General features: G+C 45.4%; 1 protein-coding gene across 2 annotated transcripts in view; it reads left to right on the top strand.

Moving 5' to 3' along the window:
- LOC119397693 (cadherin-23) overlaps nucleotides 1-15,954 on the top strand; it is a 157,531-nt gene that overhangs the window by 117,489 nt on the left and 24,088 nt on the right. For both annotated transcript variants that reach the window (XM_037665123.2, XM_037665119.2), the window contains exons 10-21: nucleotides 160-238; nucleotides 545-657; nucleotides 1,388-1,585; nucleotides 2,349-2,501; nucleotides 3,463-3,627; nucleotides 4,346-4,422; nucleotides 7,250-7,502; nucleotides 8,904-9,825; nucleotides 10,396-10,605; nucleotides 11,303-11,616; nucleotides 13,056-13,181; nucleotides 14,079-14,265. In XM_037665123.2, coding sequence (XP_037521051.1) covers nucleotides 160-238; nucleotides 545-657; nucleotides 1,388-1,585; nucleotides 2,349-2,501; nucleotides 3,463-3,627; nucleotides 4,346-4,422; nucleotides 7,250-7,502; nucleotides 8,904-9,825; nucleotides 10,396-10,605; nucleotides 11,303-11,616; nucleotides 13,056-13,181; nucleotides 14,079-14,265 — 2,797 coding nt within the window. The remainder of the gene's footprint in view (nucleotides 1-159; nucleotides 239-544; nucleotides 658-1,387; nucleotides 1,586-2,348; nucleotides 2,502-3,462; nucleotides 3,628-4,345; nucleotides 4,423-7,249; nucleotides 7,503-8,903; nucleotides 9,826-10,395; nucleotides 10,606-11,302; nucleotides 11,617-13,055; nucleotides 13,182-14,078; nucleotides 14,266-15,954) is intronic.

Raw genomic sequence — 15,954 nt, 5'->3', positions numbered from 1 at the left:
GGTTCGAATAGCTTCTAGAATATAATCATGCATCATGTCTATGCTTTTGTGATAATAAAGACTCTGTTCGCGACACACTTAAGTTGCTGTGCGACAGTTAATTTATCCGCTTGAAGATTTATAAGCTTTTTTTGCTGCTTTTTTTTTTCTTTTCCAAAGAACTCTGTCGTGCTGACGGTGAAGGCGATGGACGGTGACCGCGGCGTAAACAACGCCATTCACTACAGCATTGTTTCGGGTGAGTAAGACCAACGTCAGGAAGAAAGAGACAATTACTACAGAAGCCGCTTTGTGCAAGCCCGTTATACTGCAATTACGGGTTACAGCTTTGTGGTATTAACTAGGGATAAACAAGAAAAATACGTTTCAGAACGGGCAAATAGTATTTTTATTATTCGCCCAGTATGTACTATACCTGTGTTCTCATGTCGAAGCGCTCTAACTACGATGAAGGCTTAAGAAATAGATCGAATAGAATGTCCCGAAGAAAAATGCTTGCGAAGGGACTGTCTGCTGACGTTTTCCTTGTGTTTATTTGAATTAGGTGGCAACGATCTGTTTGCTATCGACCGTGAAACGGGCGTCGTGTCAGTCAAAGGGCGCCTCGACAGGGAGGCGACCGAAAACCGGAACGGAGCCTTCATTCTACTTGTTCAGGTGGGCCTTCTTTTAAAATTATTGCTTTCCCATCGCGCTGCTTTGACAAACATTTGGTAACTTCGAAAGAACTTATCTAAAAGACCAATTTAGCAAGAAAGGTGAAATGCAGTTTTAGAAAGTTCAGCGAAGTTTGATAAGGAGCGAAGACCTCATCAAATAGCACTTCATCTAACTTTTCCCTCTTCATACCTGCATGGTGCCTTTGGATAGGAAATTTCGAGTGATTTCGCATGCTGTCGAAATCATTATTCACAGTCGTGCCAAATTTCATCGTCTTTACTTCTTTTTTTTCCCTTTTCTTTTGTTTGCCATCAATCAGCAATAACCGAGAGTTTTCCACAGCTCAGTAGTGCAGCGTGCACCTACCTCCATGCCTACGACGACGCATTAGAGGAGGAATCCTATTTGTAGAAAGCCAGACAGAACTAAACTCGCTGAGTTCATGTAGTCTTACCCACCACTCTGTGCTAGGGAATCAGAAAAACGGAGCGAAACATGCGTGGTGGACGATAGTGATAGGAATAGGGGTACAATCACTGTTCGTCGTTAACTCGTTAACACACACGCACATTTGAGCCATAGAATTGAGTCCAGCGGTGGAGTTTGCATGCGCCTTTATTACCGTATATGCTTTTGCGAGAGATTGCGTTAACGCTTATGGAGTGCTGAACGTGAATCACAGTTGAAGTTCATTTTACAATGGGAGGCGCATTGCGTTCTACCACAGGCGCAGGAAGTGTCGGGAAAGGTGAAGCCCGCGCCGATCACGCGCACCGAGGTGACAGTATTGCTGACGGACGTGAACGACGAGGAGCCGGCGTTCCGCAGCCGGCGCTACATTGCCGAAATCAACGAGAACGCGCAGATCAACGTCCCCGTCAACTTTGTCGGAGAAAGCGTGCCAGAGGTGTTCGATCACGATCAGGTGAGCATGGATACTCGCGTGTGCTCGCTTTTTTATTTCGAGCCTTTAGAAAAATTAAAGCACTGCTCCTGGCGTTACATGCCGTGGGCAGCAATATGGAAATGGGATATTGCGAGAATATGTTCTGGAACGTCAGACATACGGTTGCAAGGCACGTCGCGGTGGTGTGAAAATAGACTAGAAAAGTTTGATCGAGTGCTGTTGTTTTTTACACGCCCCCCAATGATTGAAGCGTAGGTGGAAAAGAAAGTAAAATCGCCTGCTTCTTTTTAGAAATCTAGGGAAAGAAATATGAAGGCAGCTACACCGCCGACTGAGAGCTATCACTATGCAGTACATTTTTTTTTTTTTTTTTGGTTATGCATGCACAAAATTGCGTTCTGAACGTTCAAAGAACAAGTAAATCCGTCAGACTACCTGGTTATATTTAACTGGGCAAGCTTAATCAACTCCTTGATTTTTTTTTTTTTGGAACAGCAGGGTCAGCACTTTAAATCAAACTTTGGGGCCGAATCGAAATAAAAAGATTCAAATGGAAACATTTCCTACAAGGCCCCTTGGTGGCAATCGTATACCTCATTATCTCCGCAGGCACATCAAGAAATTAATACGATCACGTGAGTGCTGCTTGATGTGGCGTGGATATGGCGCTGCTAAAGTGTTGGTCCAAAATGTATGCTTGTTCTTGTTAGCGCAGGCACTCGCTACAGCAAGTTCTGCATCGTCAAAGCTAACAACGTCTATACGCTTTGTGCTTTTGCAGGGCAGCAACGGCACTTTTCAATTGTTCCTCCAAGAAGACAACGGCGTCTTCGACGTCACGCCAGCCATTGGCGTCAACGAGGCTTCCTTCATGATCCGTGTTAAAAACCCTGATTACTTGGACTACGAACGAGTCAAGGTTATGAACTTCAAGGTACGCATTCAGAAGGTCTGACGCTTTTTGCAGTGGCAGTCACGTGAAATGAACTTTTATTTAAATCAACTAGCTCTGTTTCAGAGGTGCTACAAACATGGTTTAAAGGCACTACGTAAAGCTCATACACGGAACTGTAGTTATCAGTCTGATATAGTGTTATTTGGATTGAATATACACTTCTAAATTGTTTCTTCTTTCAATTCTGCTCACTGCTATGCTGCTGGTGCCCAGTGATTTCCGCGCCTTCGTCGTGTTCCGCAAGTGTATGGGAAAATAGGAATGTTTGTGATTAATATTTGCTAATATCAAGATATTTATATGTCTTGCAGGATGCATTGCTACAATCTGGCGGCAAAAAAGTGCCAGACGTCTGAATAATTAGAAGGACAAGATCATTGTGGTGGCTGCGTTTCAGATGGCATGTGTTTGCATGAGCAGAAAGCAATGCCTGAGTCGCTACAAGAACTAATAATTTCATCGTTAGTAGTTTGTATCGGAAGCCATGCGAGGATGCAGTCAGATTCCAAGCTATGTCTTTGAAACGAACGTGCTAGTACAGGGCTCATGATGGTACCTCAAAAACATTGCAACGTTTTCGAGCTCGTGTCTTCTGCGTGTTCCTTTCCGTGTCGTTGCATTACGCTCTGAAATATTTTTGGTGTAGTGGTACACTTCTCCTGCCGAACACAGTTGATGGCTCCGCTCATCTCAATACCGTTCGTGTAGTATATATAAAAATGCTGCAATAACTGAGGTTCTAGTGCACTCTGAGGTTCGTATCTTGGGATGGAGCATGCAACTTCCGCTGCGCATGCACTTTCCATTGCAAACATTTACGAGTTGTGCATTTCGTGTAACATATTGCGGAACGGCTATAACGCTATAAAGTCAGCAGAGCACAAAAAACGCAAACGCAAAAGTTGGTGGGTGGCTGCATTCATCGCTGCTCGGCATGCAGATCGTGGCGAGGGAGATGGTGTCCAACCAGCCCAAGACGTCGACGGCCGACGTGACGGTGCACATAAAGGACGCCAACGACAACTTTCCAGTGTTCCGCGAGGACCTCTACCGGGCGACCATCCCCGAAAACGCGGCCGCCGGAACTGTGGTCGCCGTTGTCAGGGTGAGCATACTGGGTGGCGAGAAAGCGATATTGTGCATGCTTATAGGGGAGCCTGATGGACGCCTTCACATTTCGCGTGCGTGCAGCGACTGCTTGTTGAATCCAGTTGAACTGATATATAGGGCAAAAAGAACGTATATTTGTGTTCTACTATGGAATAGGATGAACAGGCTGCGCTTTAGCGACTTTCTTATAAGTGGTCTACAAAAGCTCGCTTGTGCATGCAAAAATTGTTGAAGGGGGACATACAGTTCCGTTTCTTTCGCATTATTTTATAAACAATCTCAGTTTCATCACGTTTCCGAATTATGCTAACGTTGCACGTATATTTTTCTGAGCTTTGATTGTTTATGAAGTGGACTGTTGTTGAGGGCAAAATGCTGAAATGCTGAAATGAACTTTATTTCCAACACAAAAAGCTGGGGGTTCCCCAGGCAAAAAAGCTGTTGCGTCATCAGATATTGCGTCATCAAAATTGATCAGGAAGGCATGCACGTTCGTGGCTGGTACGAGAGCAGGCATATGAGGCAGACCGAACATCGCCATGTATCTTAGTCGCTCTTTCGTTGTAGTTCTTGCCTGTCAAACTTTGACAACTTGTCTGGCGGTGACTTGTTGAGAACCATTGCTTTCCCGCGCTCCGAGAGCTGCCCTTTCTTTGAGCGAGCGTGCGCGAGGCATGTGCGTCATTCATGGGTCCGTCCTATCTCTCTTGCAGGCTGAAGATGCGGACTCTGAAATTTACGGCACCGCTGGGATCCGCTACACCAGTATCCGAGGTCAAATAGCCGACAAGTAAGCAAGTGCATTGTTATGGCTTTGGGGGACCTACGTCGTAAAAGAGGGACCCAACGAGCACTCCGATGAGCTTGAGATTCGCTGTTGCTTGCTGGAACGAGCGGCGGGGGCCACTCTTGATTGTAGTGCGACACTGCTCACTTGATGAGAAATAGGTGCAACTCCTTCCCATTCAGTACACCGCGTATCTCAAACACGCCCACGGAGAGCATTCAGCCCCTTTCCAAAGTCATCTCAAAGTTGCGCCGTTTTCTGATCACACTTCCGGACGCACCTTGTACAATGCTGTCAGTTAGTTTTAATACATATGCGTGTGCTGACTGGATTCCAAGAGATGGCAAACGCGTGAGGGGGAGAAAGAAAATTAGGTGGGTAGATGAGAATAAGAAGTTTCTAGGTATAACGTGGCAGCGGAAAGCATAGGACCGGGTTGATTGGCGGAACATGGGAGAGGCCTTTGCCCTGCAGTGGGCGTAGACAGGCTGCTGCTGCTGCTGATGATGATATATGCGTATGTTATGTATGCCGCGTACCACCTGCTGACGATGCAAGTTTGAAATCGATGCTGTAGACAACACGACTGAGAGAAATTGGGGCGAATCGACTCGACAGTAAGACCACTTGGCTACTTTACTTTGGCTCGGTCGCCTCTAATACGGTCGAACTTTGTCTCTTTGTAAAGATAACCTCGTAAGCGTAACTCCTCGCACCATTCACATTAATATACTTAAAGCAAGTGTTCGATCTGGAAGTATAAAATTCGTGCATGGAATAGCGCTCTTGAGCTCAAGCATCGGCTAGTAGAACACGCTACAAGCGATAGCGATAATTTTGTTAGTAGTATACAATAAGGTAAGATTTAATGATAGTCCAGTAAAAGCTCTGAAATATAATGGCACCGCCACTGGCGCACCGGTCCTTGGAAGCTCTTCAGAAAAGCCCCGAACTTATTGCTGTGCAGCGTTTTATTCTCACTACAGCTGCATTCATACTCTACACGCTGGAAATGCACAAAATTCGGCACCAAATATGCGGACCCGCTCTTACTGGCATCTTCTGCGTTGTGTGCCGGCTGCGACACTTTGACATATATTTGGGTCATTCCACGCCAAACGCACCAGCCATGTTGGTGACCATCTCAAATGTATTCGAACAAAATCGTGCTGATTTATTGCATTGATAACAGTGAAGTGCTTGAAATATTTCGAAGAGAAAAAATTTTTGTTACCTAAGTGCCTTCCGAAATCCCCAGAGTGTCATCTGGGTGTTGTTTGAAAGAAAATTTATTCTAAGAGTATCGTTTCTTGTTTCAATACCAAATTTCGTTTACATATTGAGCAAAGGTGTTTGTGTAAGGTGTTTGAAGCTCAGTATTATTAGTGCACTCTTTCGGTCATATACGCCTCCACGAATTTTGCCAAAAAGTTCTATGTTTGCAGTTTTTTCGTTGCAATATTGTGCCTTGTATGAATATCTGAGCAATGAATACCTATTCTATGAAAGGTATATGTTGTGTTAAAAATATTTGCAAACCCCTCAAGTTTCTTAAATTTACGAGAAAAAATCACGAATTTCAGAAAATTGTAATTTTCGAGCAACATTGAGACGCAATTTACACCATGTGGTGCTCCAATTAAAAATCAACTTTATGTCTCTATCGAAAGAAAATAAACAGTTCTTCGTATATGGCAAGTTTTATCATTACAATTTTTGTTTTAAGGAAGAAAATAATTTTTGAAGTTCCCCTTTGACGACAATGGGGAACTTCAACGAGGAAGCTGCCATATGACCAAATGGGGAGTTGGCCGTCAATGGGGAATTTCAAAAATTATTTTCTTCCTTAAAACAAAAATTGTAATGATAAAACTTGTCACATAGGAAGAACTGTTTATTTTCTTTCGATTGAGGTATAAAGCTGATGTTTAATTGGAGCACCACGTGGTGTAAATTGAGTCTCAATGTGGATGAAAATTACGATTTTCTGAAATTCGGGAGTTTTTTCTCGTAACTTTCAGAACCTTGAGGCGTCTGAAAATATTTTTAACGTAAATATACCTTTCATAGAGAAAGGATTCATTGCTCAGATATTCATACAAGGCGCAATATTGCAATAGAAAATATGCAAACATAGAACATTTTAACAAAATTCGTGGAGGCGTATATGACAGAAATACTGCACTAATATTACTGAGCTTCAAATACTTTACACAAACACCTTGGCTTAATATGTTTGGTATTGAAACAAGAAACGATACTCTCAGAATAAATTCCGAATTTCCCAGGCGACATTCTGGGAAATTCGGAAGGCACTCACGTGACCAAAACATTTTTTTCTTTCCGAAATATTCTAGAAATTCACTGCTTTCAATGCAATAAATCAGCACGATTTTTTTCGATTGCATTCGAGATGGTCGCCAAAATGGCTGGGACGTTTGGCATGGAATGACCCATTTTCTAGCATATAAATTCTTATAAGGTGAACGCTAGGGTGTGCTATTTACCGTTCATTGGCCGCTATTAGCAGTGGCTCCTGAAGACCGCAATGTTGCTTCGCTGTCTCGATGGCTCGATGCTTCTCGGTTGCTTCGATGGCTCACAGAGCGGAAATGCTGACCAGGGGCGTAGCCAAGGGGGGAGTTGCGGGGGTTCAACCCCCCCCCCCCTCCGAAAATTTTCAATTTTGCATGTGTATATATACACTCACATATACAAACTCACGCACGAACATACATAAAGCATGGTTAAACACTCCCCCCACCCCCTCCCGAAAAACATTTCTAGCTATGCTACTGGTGCTAACAAGGTTCCCTTGTGCGGTGCGCAGGTTGCGGCTGGACCCTGAGACGGGCAAAGTGGTCGTGGCCACGTCGGCGCATGGCCTAGACCGCGAGACGGCGCCCGAGCACTTCCTGACGGTGGAGGCACGCGACGAGAACGGTCGCGGCAACCGCAACACCGTCCAGCTTCACCTGGTGCTCGAGGACATCAACGACAACGCGCCGGCCTTTGTGCTGCCTTCCTACGAGGCCCGCATACGCGAGAACGCGCTGGACTTCCGCACTCCGCTCGTCGTCATGGTGAGCATGCGCCTTAGATTTTTTTAAGGAAATGCAAAAGAAGTGCAAATAACACGTACTTTACTGCCGGGAAGGAGCGTTTTGTTTCTTATTTTTAGATCATCTGCACGAAGCTGAAAAAAACAAAAAGTTTTATGAGTAATGTTCCCTCCAGATGTCATCGTCGTCGAACCTACTGAAAACTCGTGGCATTGCTATTCGTATTCGTAAGGACGTCGTGGACTGCTTCGCGTGCCTAGTTCAATGCGACACCAGTGAGAGGTCGCTCTGCAGTGTGTCGGCTTACAATTATATAATTATATTCAACATACACACAAAATGATTGGCCTATTTACAGTGTTGCAATTATTATTATTATCATCATCATGATTATTATGGTTATTATTATTATTATTATTATTATTATTATTATTATTATTATTATTATTATTATTATTATTATTATTATTATTATTACTATTATTATTATTATCATTATTATTATTATTCTCGCATGAAGAGTTTCATTGCCTCAGAACTACATTCTAAAAAAAAATGTCCGTTGATCTTTTTTGTGAGCCCTGACTTGCCACGTCTATGACAGTCTTTTTTAGAGACGTGCGTCCCACGACTCTCCGAAGACAGTATAATGATCTACAGAGAGAGTTCATGTGTTTCTTTAAAGGGAGTCATATACGTGGCAAGTCAGGACTCAAATATAAGAGTCATAGGGCTTATTTTTCTTTCTTAGAGTGTAGGCCGTTCGGGCTTAGCAGGCTACATCCGTATGTGGAACAAGTATTCACAGACTGCGCTTTTGTTTTTCCCAAATACGCTCGTCTATTCGATGTACGTGCTCAACAAGAATTCAACACGCGTAAGCTGCTTCTTAAAAAAAGAAAGAAAGAAAGAAAGAGAACATGCGCTAAAGTGTTGCTCCCGAACTTCCTTGCTTGCTTGGGCTGCGCTCATGTTATGTGTATCCGAGTCCTCATTTCTTGCGTTTTTTTCCGCTTCATGGAATGAGTGAGCTGGCCGCTTTCGTTACGAAAATAAGTTGTACACAAATACTTCCTTGCCGTAAAATTTCAAAACGAAGGTAGCGAGGTAACAACGTGTTCAGAGCAGAGATAGTAGACGGAAATCAAGATACATAAATAAACAAAGTTGCCTGTTTGTAATCTCTGCAACATATCGATCGCATTAGCCCCTCGTAACGAGGGCATTCGCATATCAAGACAAATCTATTTTCCCAGAACAGAGCGCGCAAATCCGCGTCGGAGCGCAAATCTGATACCATACCGGCTCATTAGCGACAGCTGGCTGCAGTCGTCCTACACCCTTGTGCAATCATGATGGAAGAAGCCATTTAAACACTGTTTAAACCATTTAAACACTGACGGGTTGCTCAACATTGCGCAGGCCGTAGACGCCGACCAAGCTGGCGGCCCCAATAGCCAGGTCCGGTACCAGATAGTGCACGGGGATCCTGACAACAACTTCACCATCGACGAGGTCAAGGGCCGCATCAAGCCTAGGTTGCCGCTGGACTTCGAGCGGATCGCGCAACCCAGGGGTGATGTCCGAACGTTTAACCTTCTCGTTCGCGCCTATGACATGGGCAGACCGTCACTCTCGAGCAACGTCACTGTGGTCATCTACGTACAAGACGTCAACGATCACGCTCCCGAGTTCCCCACTGACTTCGTATCCAAGGCGATTCCAGAGGACATCCAGGAAGGCACAGCCGTGGTCCGGGTGCTCGCTGAGGACCACGATCACTCGCCCAGCAACAGCAAGGTCGTCTACAGAATTCAGAATGGCGCGCAGGACAAGTTCGTGATCGACGCCCTCACGGGCGTCATCTCCGTGGCGCCCGGTGCCAACATGGACCCGGACAGGACGTTTCCAAAGTCAATCCTCTACAGCCTGCAGATCCTGGCACTCGATGGGGGGCTTGGGGAGCAGCAGAAGTCTTCGATGGTTACCGTCAACATCTCCATCATCGACGTCAACAACAAGGCACCCAGGTTCGACGAACCCGGCGCCGTGAACCTAGTGGAGAACAGCGTTGCGGGTCATACCGTGGCCGTGGTTCGCGCCACCGACCAGGACGATCGGCCCATGCTCAGGTACTCATTGTGTCATGGAAGTGCCAGTGAGGCACGGAACGAAGACGGTGGCCTCGTAAGCGAATTTGATGCCGAACAGAGCTTTGAGGTCAACAACCTCGAAGGGAAAGTCATGGTCAAGTCTAATATTGACCGGGAAGTGATGGAGTCCATAAAGTTGTGCGTCAAAGTCGAGGATATGGCCGCAGCAACACCTGGGCAAACGGCGACAGGTGAGTGCTGTATAAGGTTGCCTAGTGGTTACTGAGCGTTAATGACAATGTTACTTCAAAAATAAGCAGTGATAACCGCAGTTATGCGGAACTTAATACTCATGCGATCAATAGAGATTGATTGAGCTCAGACACTGTTGTCTGATGATTATTTTTCTTTTAATTTACAAGCAATGGTCAAGAGCACTGCACGCTTTCTTTAATATCGCCAATTGATTTAGAGCTCGTTTACTTGCCTAGGCGCTCCAGTAAGTAATTCCGAATTTTGCCGTAAAGAAACTCTAAGAATGAGACCAAAAGATATTCCTCCTCCTTCTCCTCCTCCAAATTTGCTGAAAGGATAATGTTTAGATTTATGGTACAACCGAAAGTGCACTTAAATTCGATGCAGCATATACGATGTAGCTACGGATGGATACGCAATCGAAAGTTTGTAAAGCCGTGTTTCAGCAATTCAGCTCATGTGCTCTCTAGGGCACCGGTATCACGTGATTACTCGTTTTTCGTTCCTTGCAAAATTGCATGCAGCAGACAAACTGGTGTTTATTAAATGTGCCATCTCTATTGCAGCAACACTTACTGTCAACGTAGTCGACGTCAACGACAACAGGCCGAGCTTCAAGAAGTCTTTCTACCGCCAAACAGTCACAGAAAACTCAATGGTTGGCGCACCAATCGTCACTGCAAGAGCGATAGACGCGGACAAGAACCGGACGATATATTATTCCTTGGAAGGAAAGATGGAATACCTTGCACTGATTGGAATTGACCGCAAAACAGGTATTTGTTGTGTTTGTTTTCCCACCTGGTACAATACATGACTAAAGCTCGAAAAAGTTTTCACAGCGAATAAGAACGAGGCAAACGAATTTCTCAGGGCCTTGATAAACCTGATAAGATGAAATAATATCAGTTTGTGAATTATGAAGGGTTATTGGCATAGAAAACGTCGAGAAAATAAGATGATGTGCTTCTTCCGGCCTTAAAAGCCATTCATTGTGATAATCAACAAAACGTAGTACATTTTGCGGAATGGACAGGGGCTGTCAAAAGTTCCCAGGCCACTATCCCATGTATTGCAATGGAAGCGTGGCCTGGGAACTTTTGATCACCCTCGTACATTGTAAGCAGGGGCGTAACCTTGCTAAGGGGGGAGGTGCACCCTGGTCCCGTGTACACCGATTACAGGGTGCGTATTAATCAGGTCACGGTTTTAGCACGTGAAACCTGAGAATTCTCTATTTTTTCGCTAAAAAAGACCGGCTTTTTCTAATGTGTTTTCACGCATCCGTCGAAGCCACTAGATACAGAATAAGGCCCTTATTTTCAGGAACCGCAGTGTAGGTATATATACCTACTCGAGCACCTTTTAAGCAATAAGTATTGCAATTAGTACCACATGCAAAAGAAAAGACACAAAAAAAAACTGATACGCTGCTAGGAATCATGACCACCTCTCTTCCGGAAATCTTCGTAGGCGAAGTAACCGTGGCTGACAAGATTGACCGCGAAGCTCACAGCTGGATAAACGTGACGCTCAAAGCGACCGACTCGGGCGTGCCCCCGTTGTCTGGAGTCACCGAGCTGCAGATACAGGTGCTCGACGAGAACGACAACAACCCCATCTTCCGGCCTGGGCCCTCCGAGTTCGCTGTCTCCGAGGACGCCCCTCTGGGTGCCTCAGTGGCGGCCGTGCAGGCGGTAGACGCCGACGTCGGCGAGTACGGCCGCATCACGTACGCCCTGGACGCCGCCGGCACCGACGGAAAGTTCAAGATCGACAGGGACACGGTGAGTGCGTGGCGCCGTTTTTTGATTTCCACAACACGTCGTGCCACAGCCAAATTCGGTTTCTCTATTTGTGCGTTCCTCAAATGGAAAATGCATGAAACCGGATCGGTGCTTCTTGTGGGCGACCAGCCAGCATGAATCAAGGTAATCGGTTAAAGGAAAGACCCGCACTGAATGCATTTATAGGTGTGACTACGCTTTCACCTCGTCATTGACAGTCCTCACCTGCGTTCCTGTCGCTGGTGCAGAGTTTGTTGGCTCGACTCTGACCGTGCCGCCATAGCGGTGCCTTGGCCTGCGATTCCACTGATACGCGCCCTCGTACCTAATCAGCTGCTATCGAGGTGTGATATTTTCTGAAGCTCCCCTGCCGCATTCCTTGTGACATTTGACGTCACGATAGCTCATTAAAGGGGTCATGAAGCACCCTTTGGGCTTGTTGAAAAAACACGTCCTGCGGAAAGCTGACACGGCTATGATCTGCTCAGCCAAATATTGCAGTCGTGCGCGCCGCGTAAAGGCTACAAGCGGAACGCGAAGTTGCTGTTTTCTCAGCCGCCCTCTTTTCAAACAGAGGCCGGTTCTCACTCTCGTCGGTGGGCGGGCCCGTTGACGTCGCGATCTGCCTGTTCACCTCGCAAAAGACATAGCATCCTCATTGGCCGATAGCCGACATAAATCGAGAGCGGCGTTCGGATCAGATGCTCTTCTTGCCACGGGGTGCCGCCACTTGCCGGCGCCGCACTCCTCAGTACACGGTAGCCGCACTCGCGCACGCGAATCACAGCGGTAGAGCGATCGCGTTTCATGACGCGCGCTGACGTAACTTCTTACCCCCGTGCCGTCCCTCCCTGTCTAGCTTCCAGTGCGCTCGTCGGCACGAGAAAAGAGAGCAAGCGCTGAGAGCGTGCGCCGAACCCCCGTAACTCCGCTCATTCTTGACGGATTCGAGAAATTTTTGCGGCAATCGATTCGGGAGGCAGTAAACTCCGATACTGAGGTCATTAGATCATTACTTGGAAAAATGGTTCATGACCCCTTTAAGCAACTTCTCATCTTTTTTCCGATCAACCCAATGTTTAAGCTTTTCATTCTGGCTGCATGCCACGGTGGTACAACCAGTATAAGCTTCATTGCGAGTTGCAAGAATGAAAGAAAAGAAAACGGGGTTGTCATTTTTATAATTTAGGCTATAATTGGGAGATTTCTAATTAAAGTGCTCCGCATTAAAAGGTTTAGTTCTTATTATTACGCAATAACTTCCATTTGTTCGCGCCCGTGGTCTTTCCTAAAAACGTGCGGAACAGACTCGTTCACCATAAGAACGAACCAAACAAACAGACAGACAAACAAACAAACGAAAAGCTGCATAATCGCTCTAGTCAAAAATCATTCGTTTTTTGTTTTTAGTAAAGGGTCTGTCTGTCTTCACCATACAGGGTGTCATCACGGTTACTATGCCTTTGGACAGAGAAGAAACGGCTTCATACTCGCTGATAGTTCAAGCATGGGACAACTACGAAGCCGGATTCGGCACAGATGAGAGCAGGAGAACATTCAAACAGGTAAATAATGAACTTTAGGAGTGCTGTTTCTTGGGCGAGTTGGAAATTCATACTTGGAAGCGTAGCGCTAGTAGACACGGACTAGAGGAAGACACACGGACACACAGACGGAAGCGCTTCCGTCTGTGTGTCCGTGTGTCTTCCTCTAGTCCGTGTCTACTAGCGCTACGCTTCCAAATAATGAACGTTTATCACGTTTAGATATCTTTTCTGTTCTTTTCGACAATTCATAATTCTGTTGGTAACTTTGTCAATTAGAATTACGTGCGTTGTCTGATCTCGTATTACTCTCGTATTACGCCGAAGATATATAGTAAAAATTTGGAACGCGTTGCAAAAGGCGAATAATATGCCGGCGAAAAGTATTCGAGGTGTATTTTACAGGGTAGTCATATCTGGTCGTACACATACGGGGTATCAGTAAGCACTACGCACAAAAATTTTGATGATGTACTTAAGGTGAAACGCCCCACTGCATTTGCACTCATTTGCTCATTAAAGGTGCTAAGAGATACTTTCCTGAGTAAGAACAAATCATGGACCTGCTTTCAAATCAAGTCACTAAATTCTGTAAGTAAACTCTAAGCTACTGCTGTATAGTTGTCATCACCAGTGTGTAACATTAAGTGCTCAGTTACTCGTACTTTTAGTAATGTACTTTTTAGTACGTACTTTTTAGTAAGTACTTTTAGTTACTCGTACTTTTAGTAAACAGTCATCTAACGCCAACAGAAAATTGGCATTTTTATGCATGTGTAGTCGCTGCGTGTAGCACCTTTCTAGCCATCGGCCCAGCCTTAGAAAATCGAGGAATGTTTCATCCTCATTAGAATTCCATCGGCTAAGTGTCGATCAAATGCAGCTTCTTATTACTGTTCCGTATGTATTTGGCTGCAGATTAGTATACGTGTGCTGGACGTGAACGACGAGGCACCGATGTTCGTGCGGCAGACACATTGTGCCGAAGTCACCGAGTTCATTCGCATTCACGAGACTGTGTTCCTGGCTTCAGCCATGGACGCTGACGACCCGTCGACGCCGAACGCCAGGATCGTGTTCACCATCCAGGCCGGATACGAAGCCGGTAAGGGAATGCAGCCATGGTTTCGTGACTATCAACGCGCGCGCATTGCGATAGAGGGCATTATGTTTGTTTGTAGCGCCGCGCATAACATTGCGTTAAGTACGACAGGTAAATGCGTCCCAGTTCGCATAAAGCAACACTGTGGCTCATTTTGAAAGCAGACCAACAAACAAACACTTTGGAGGAAAAGACACAGCACAAGGCGTTTCTTTGTCTTTCTGTGTATGTATGTATGTATGTATGTATGTATGTATGTATGTATGTATGTATGTATGTATGTATGTATGTATGTATGTATGTATGTATGTATGTATGTATGTATGTATGTATGTATGTATGTATGTATGTATGTATGTATGTATGTATGTATGTATGTATGTATGTATGTATGTATGTATGTATGTATGTATGTATGTATGTATGTAATATGCATGCATGCATGCATGCATGCATGCGTTTCTCCGTCTATGTGCGCGTGTGTTGGCTTCCCCACATTGTTATTCTTTGTGAGGAGAAGCCTGATTGACAGACTCAGTTAAGCATTCGAAACGTTCCTGAATGCGGGTAACAGCGATTGTGCCAGTAGGGAGTGTTCCCTTTCGCGCAACACATACGTGTAGCGGGCAGAGTTTATGTTGAATCGGCCTGAACTTTTCAGAGTGCTTAGGCCAACAGACTCCCAATTTTAGGCATGAGATACGAAGTAAAGACTCCCATCGTCCACTTCCCTCGGAAGTGCCTAGCGAGTGGCGCAAAAAAAAAAAAAAAAGGGAAAAAGGACGGTTTCATCGTCACACGAGATGCTTGATGTACTCCTGAAAAGTTGTGCATGTTTCTGAAGTGACCTGAATTGAATCTATGAAACGTGTTCGCTGCAAAAGGGAATCACTCAAGTTTGAAAGCACTAATACGTATTTGTCGGGGCGGCTTAGTGGCTATGGCAGCCTGCTGCTCAGCACTTAATCGATGCTCGATTCGACGTTCAGCCACACTGCTGTGGGGAGAATGAAAAACTGTGCATTGAGGCTTGTGTACACATTAAAGAAAGCGGGTGCTAAAAAGTAGTCGACGTTTGTTGCCTGCGGCACTCTACACAGCGTCCGGTGCAGCTTTAGAAAAAATAAGACAACTTTCATCAAAAATTAGGTTTACGTGACTCGTGTCAGTAAACTACGATTGTTGTCATGCCAGCCCCCGGTTACGGTCAATATGAATAAAGAGAAATGCACAGATAAAAATTATGCAGATCCCATGCACTGTGGAAGTCGACGAAGGCGAAGTTTTCTCGCGCTAACAGCATGTAAGTACGACGCATTACGACAAAAGATGCGCAGCAGATTTCAGTGACAAACGCGTCTTTCAGCCACAGCGATAAACGTTGCAGAACAAGTAACAATTTCACTCAGCTTTTAAACTGGTTCAATCGCAAGACACGACGTGCTAGACATAGCCACAGTGCCAAGATATGGAGACGCGCAGCGAGTTTCGGCACCAACCACGTCCCTTAATTTCTGTTTTCGTCGTAACCCTGGCTGACACCTCCTTCTTTCTTGCACTGCGAGTTCTGAAACGCGTGATGCTACTTACCACCGATTTCACGAGAGCGATGGTTATGGCAGCGGTAGGGCAAGGTTATCTAATATTTGCCCATTTCGTTCCTGCGTCTCTGGCAGCACAAGGATCCGGCGT

This window comes from Rhipicephalus sanguineus, chromosome 1 (genome assembly GCF_013339695.2).
Source record: "Rhipicephalus sanguineus isolate Rsan-2018 chromosome 1, BIME_Rsan_1.4, whole genome shotgun sequence".
Classification (NCBI taxonomy): Eukaryota; Metazoa; Arthropoda; class Arachnida; order Ixodida; family Ixodidae; genus Rhipicephalus; species Rhipicephalus sanguineus.
This window is presented reverse-complemented; position numbering and strand designations above follow the sequence as displayed.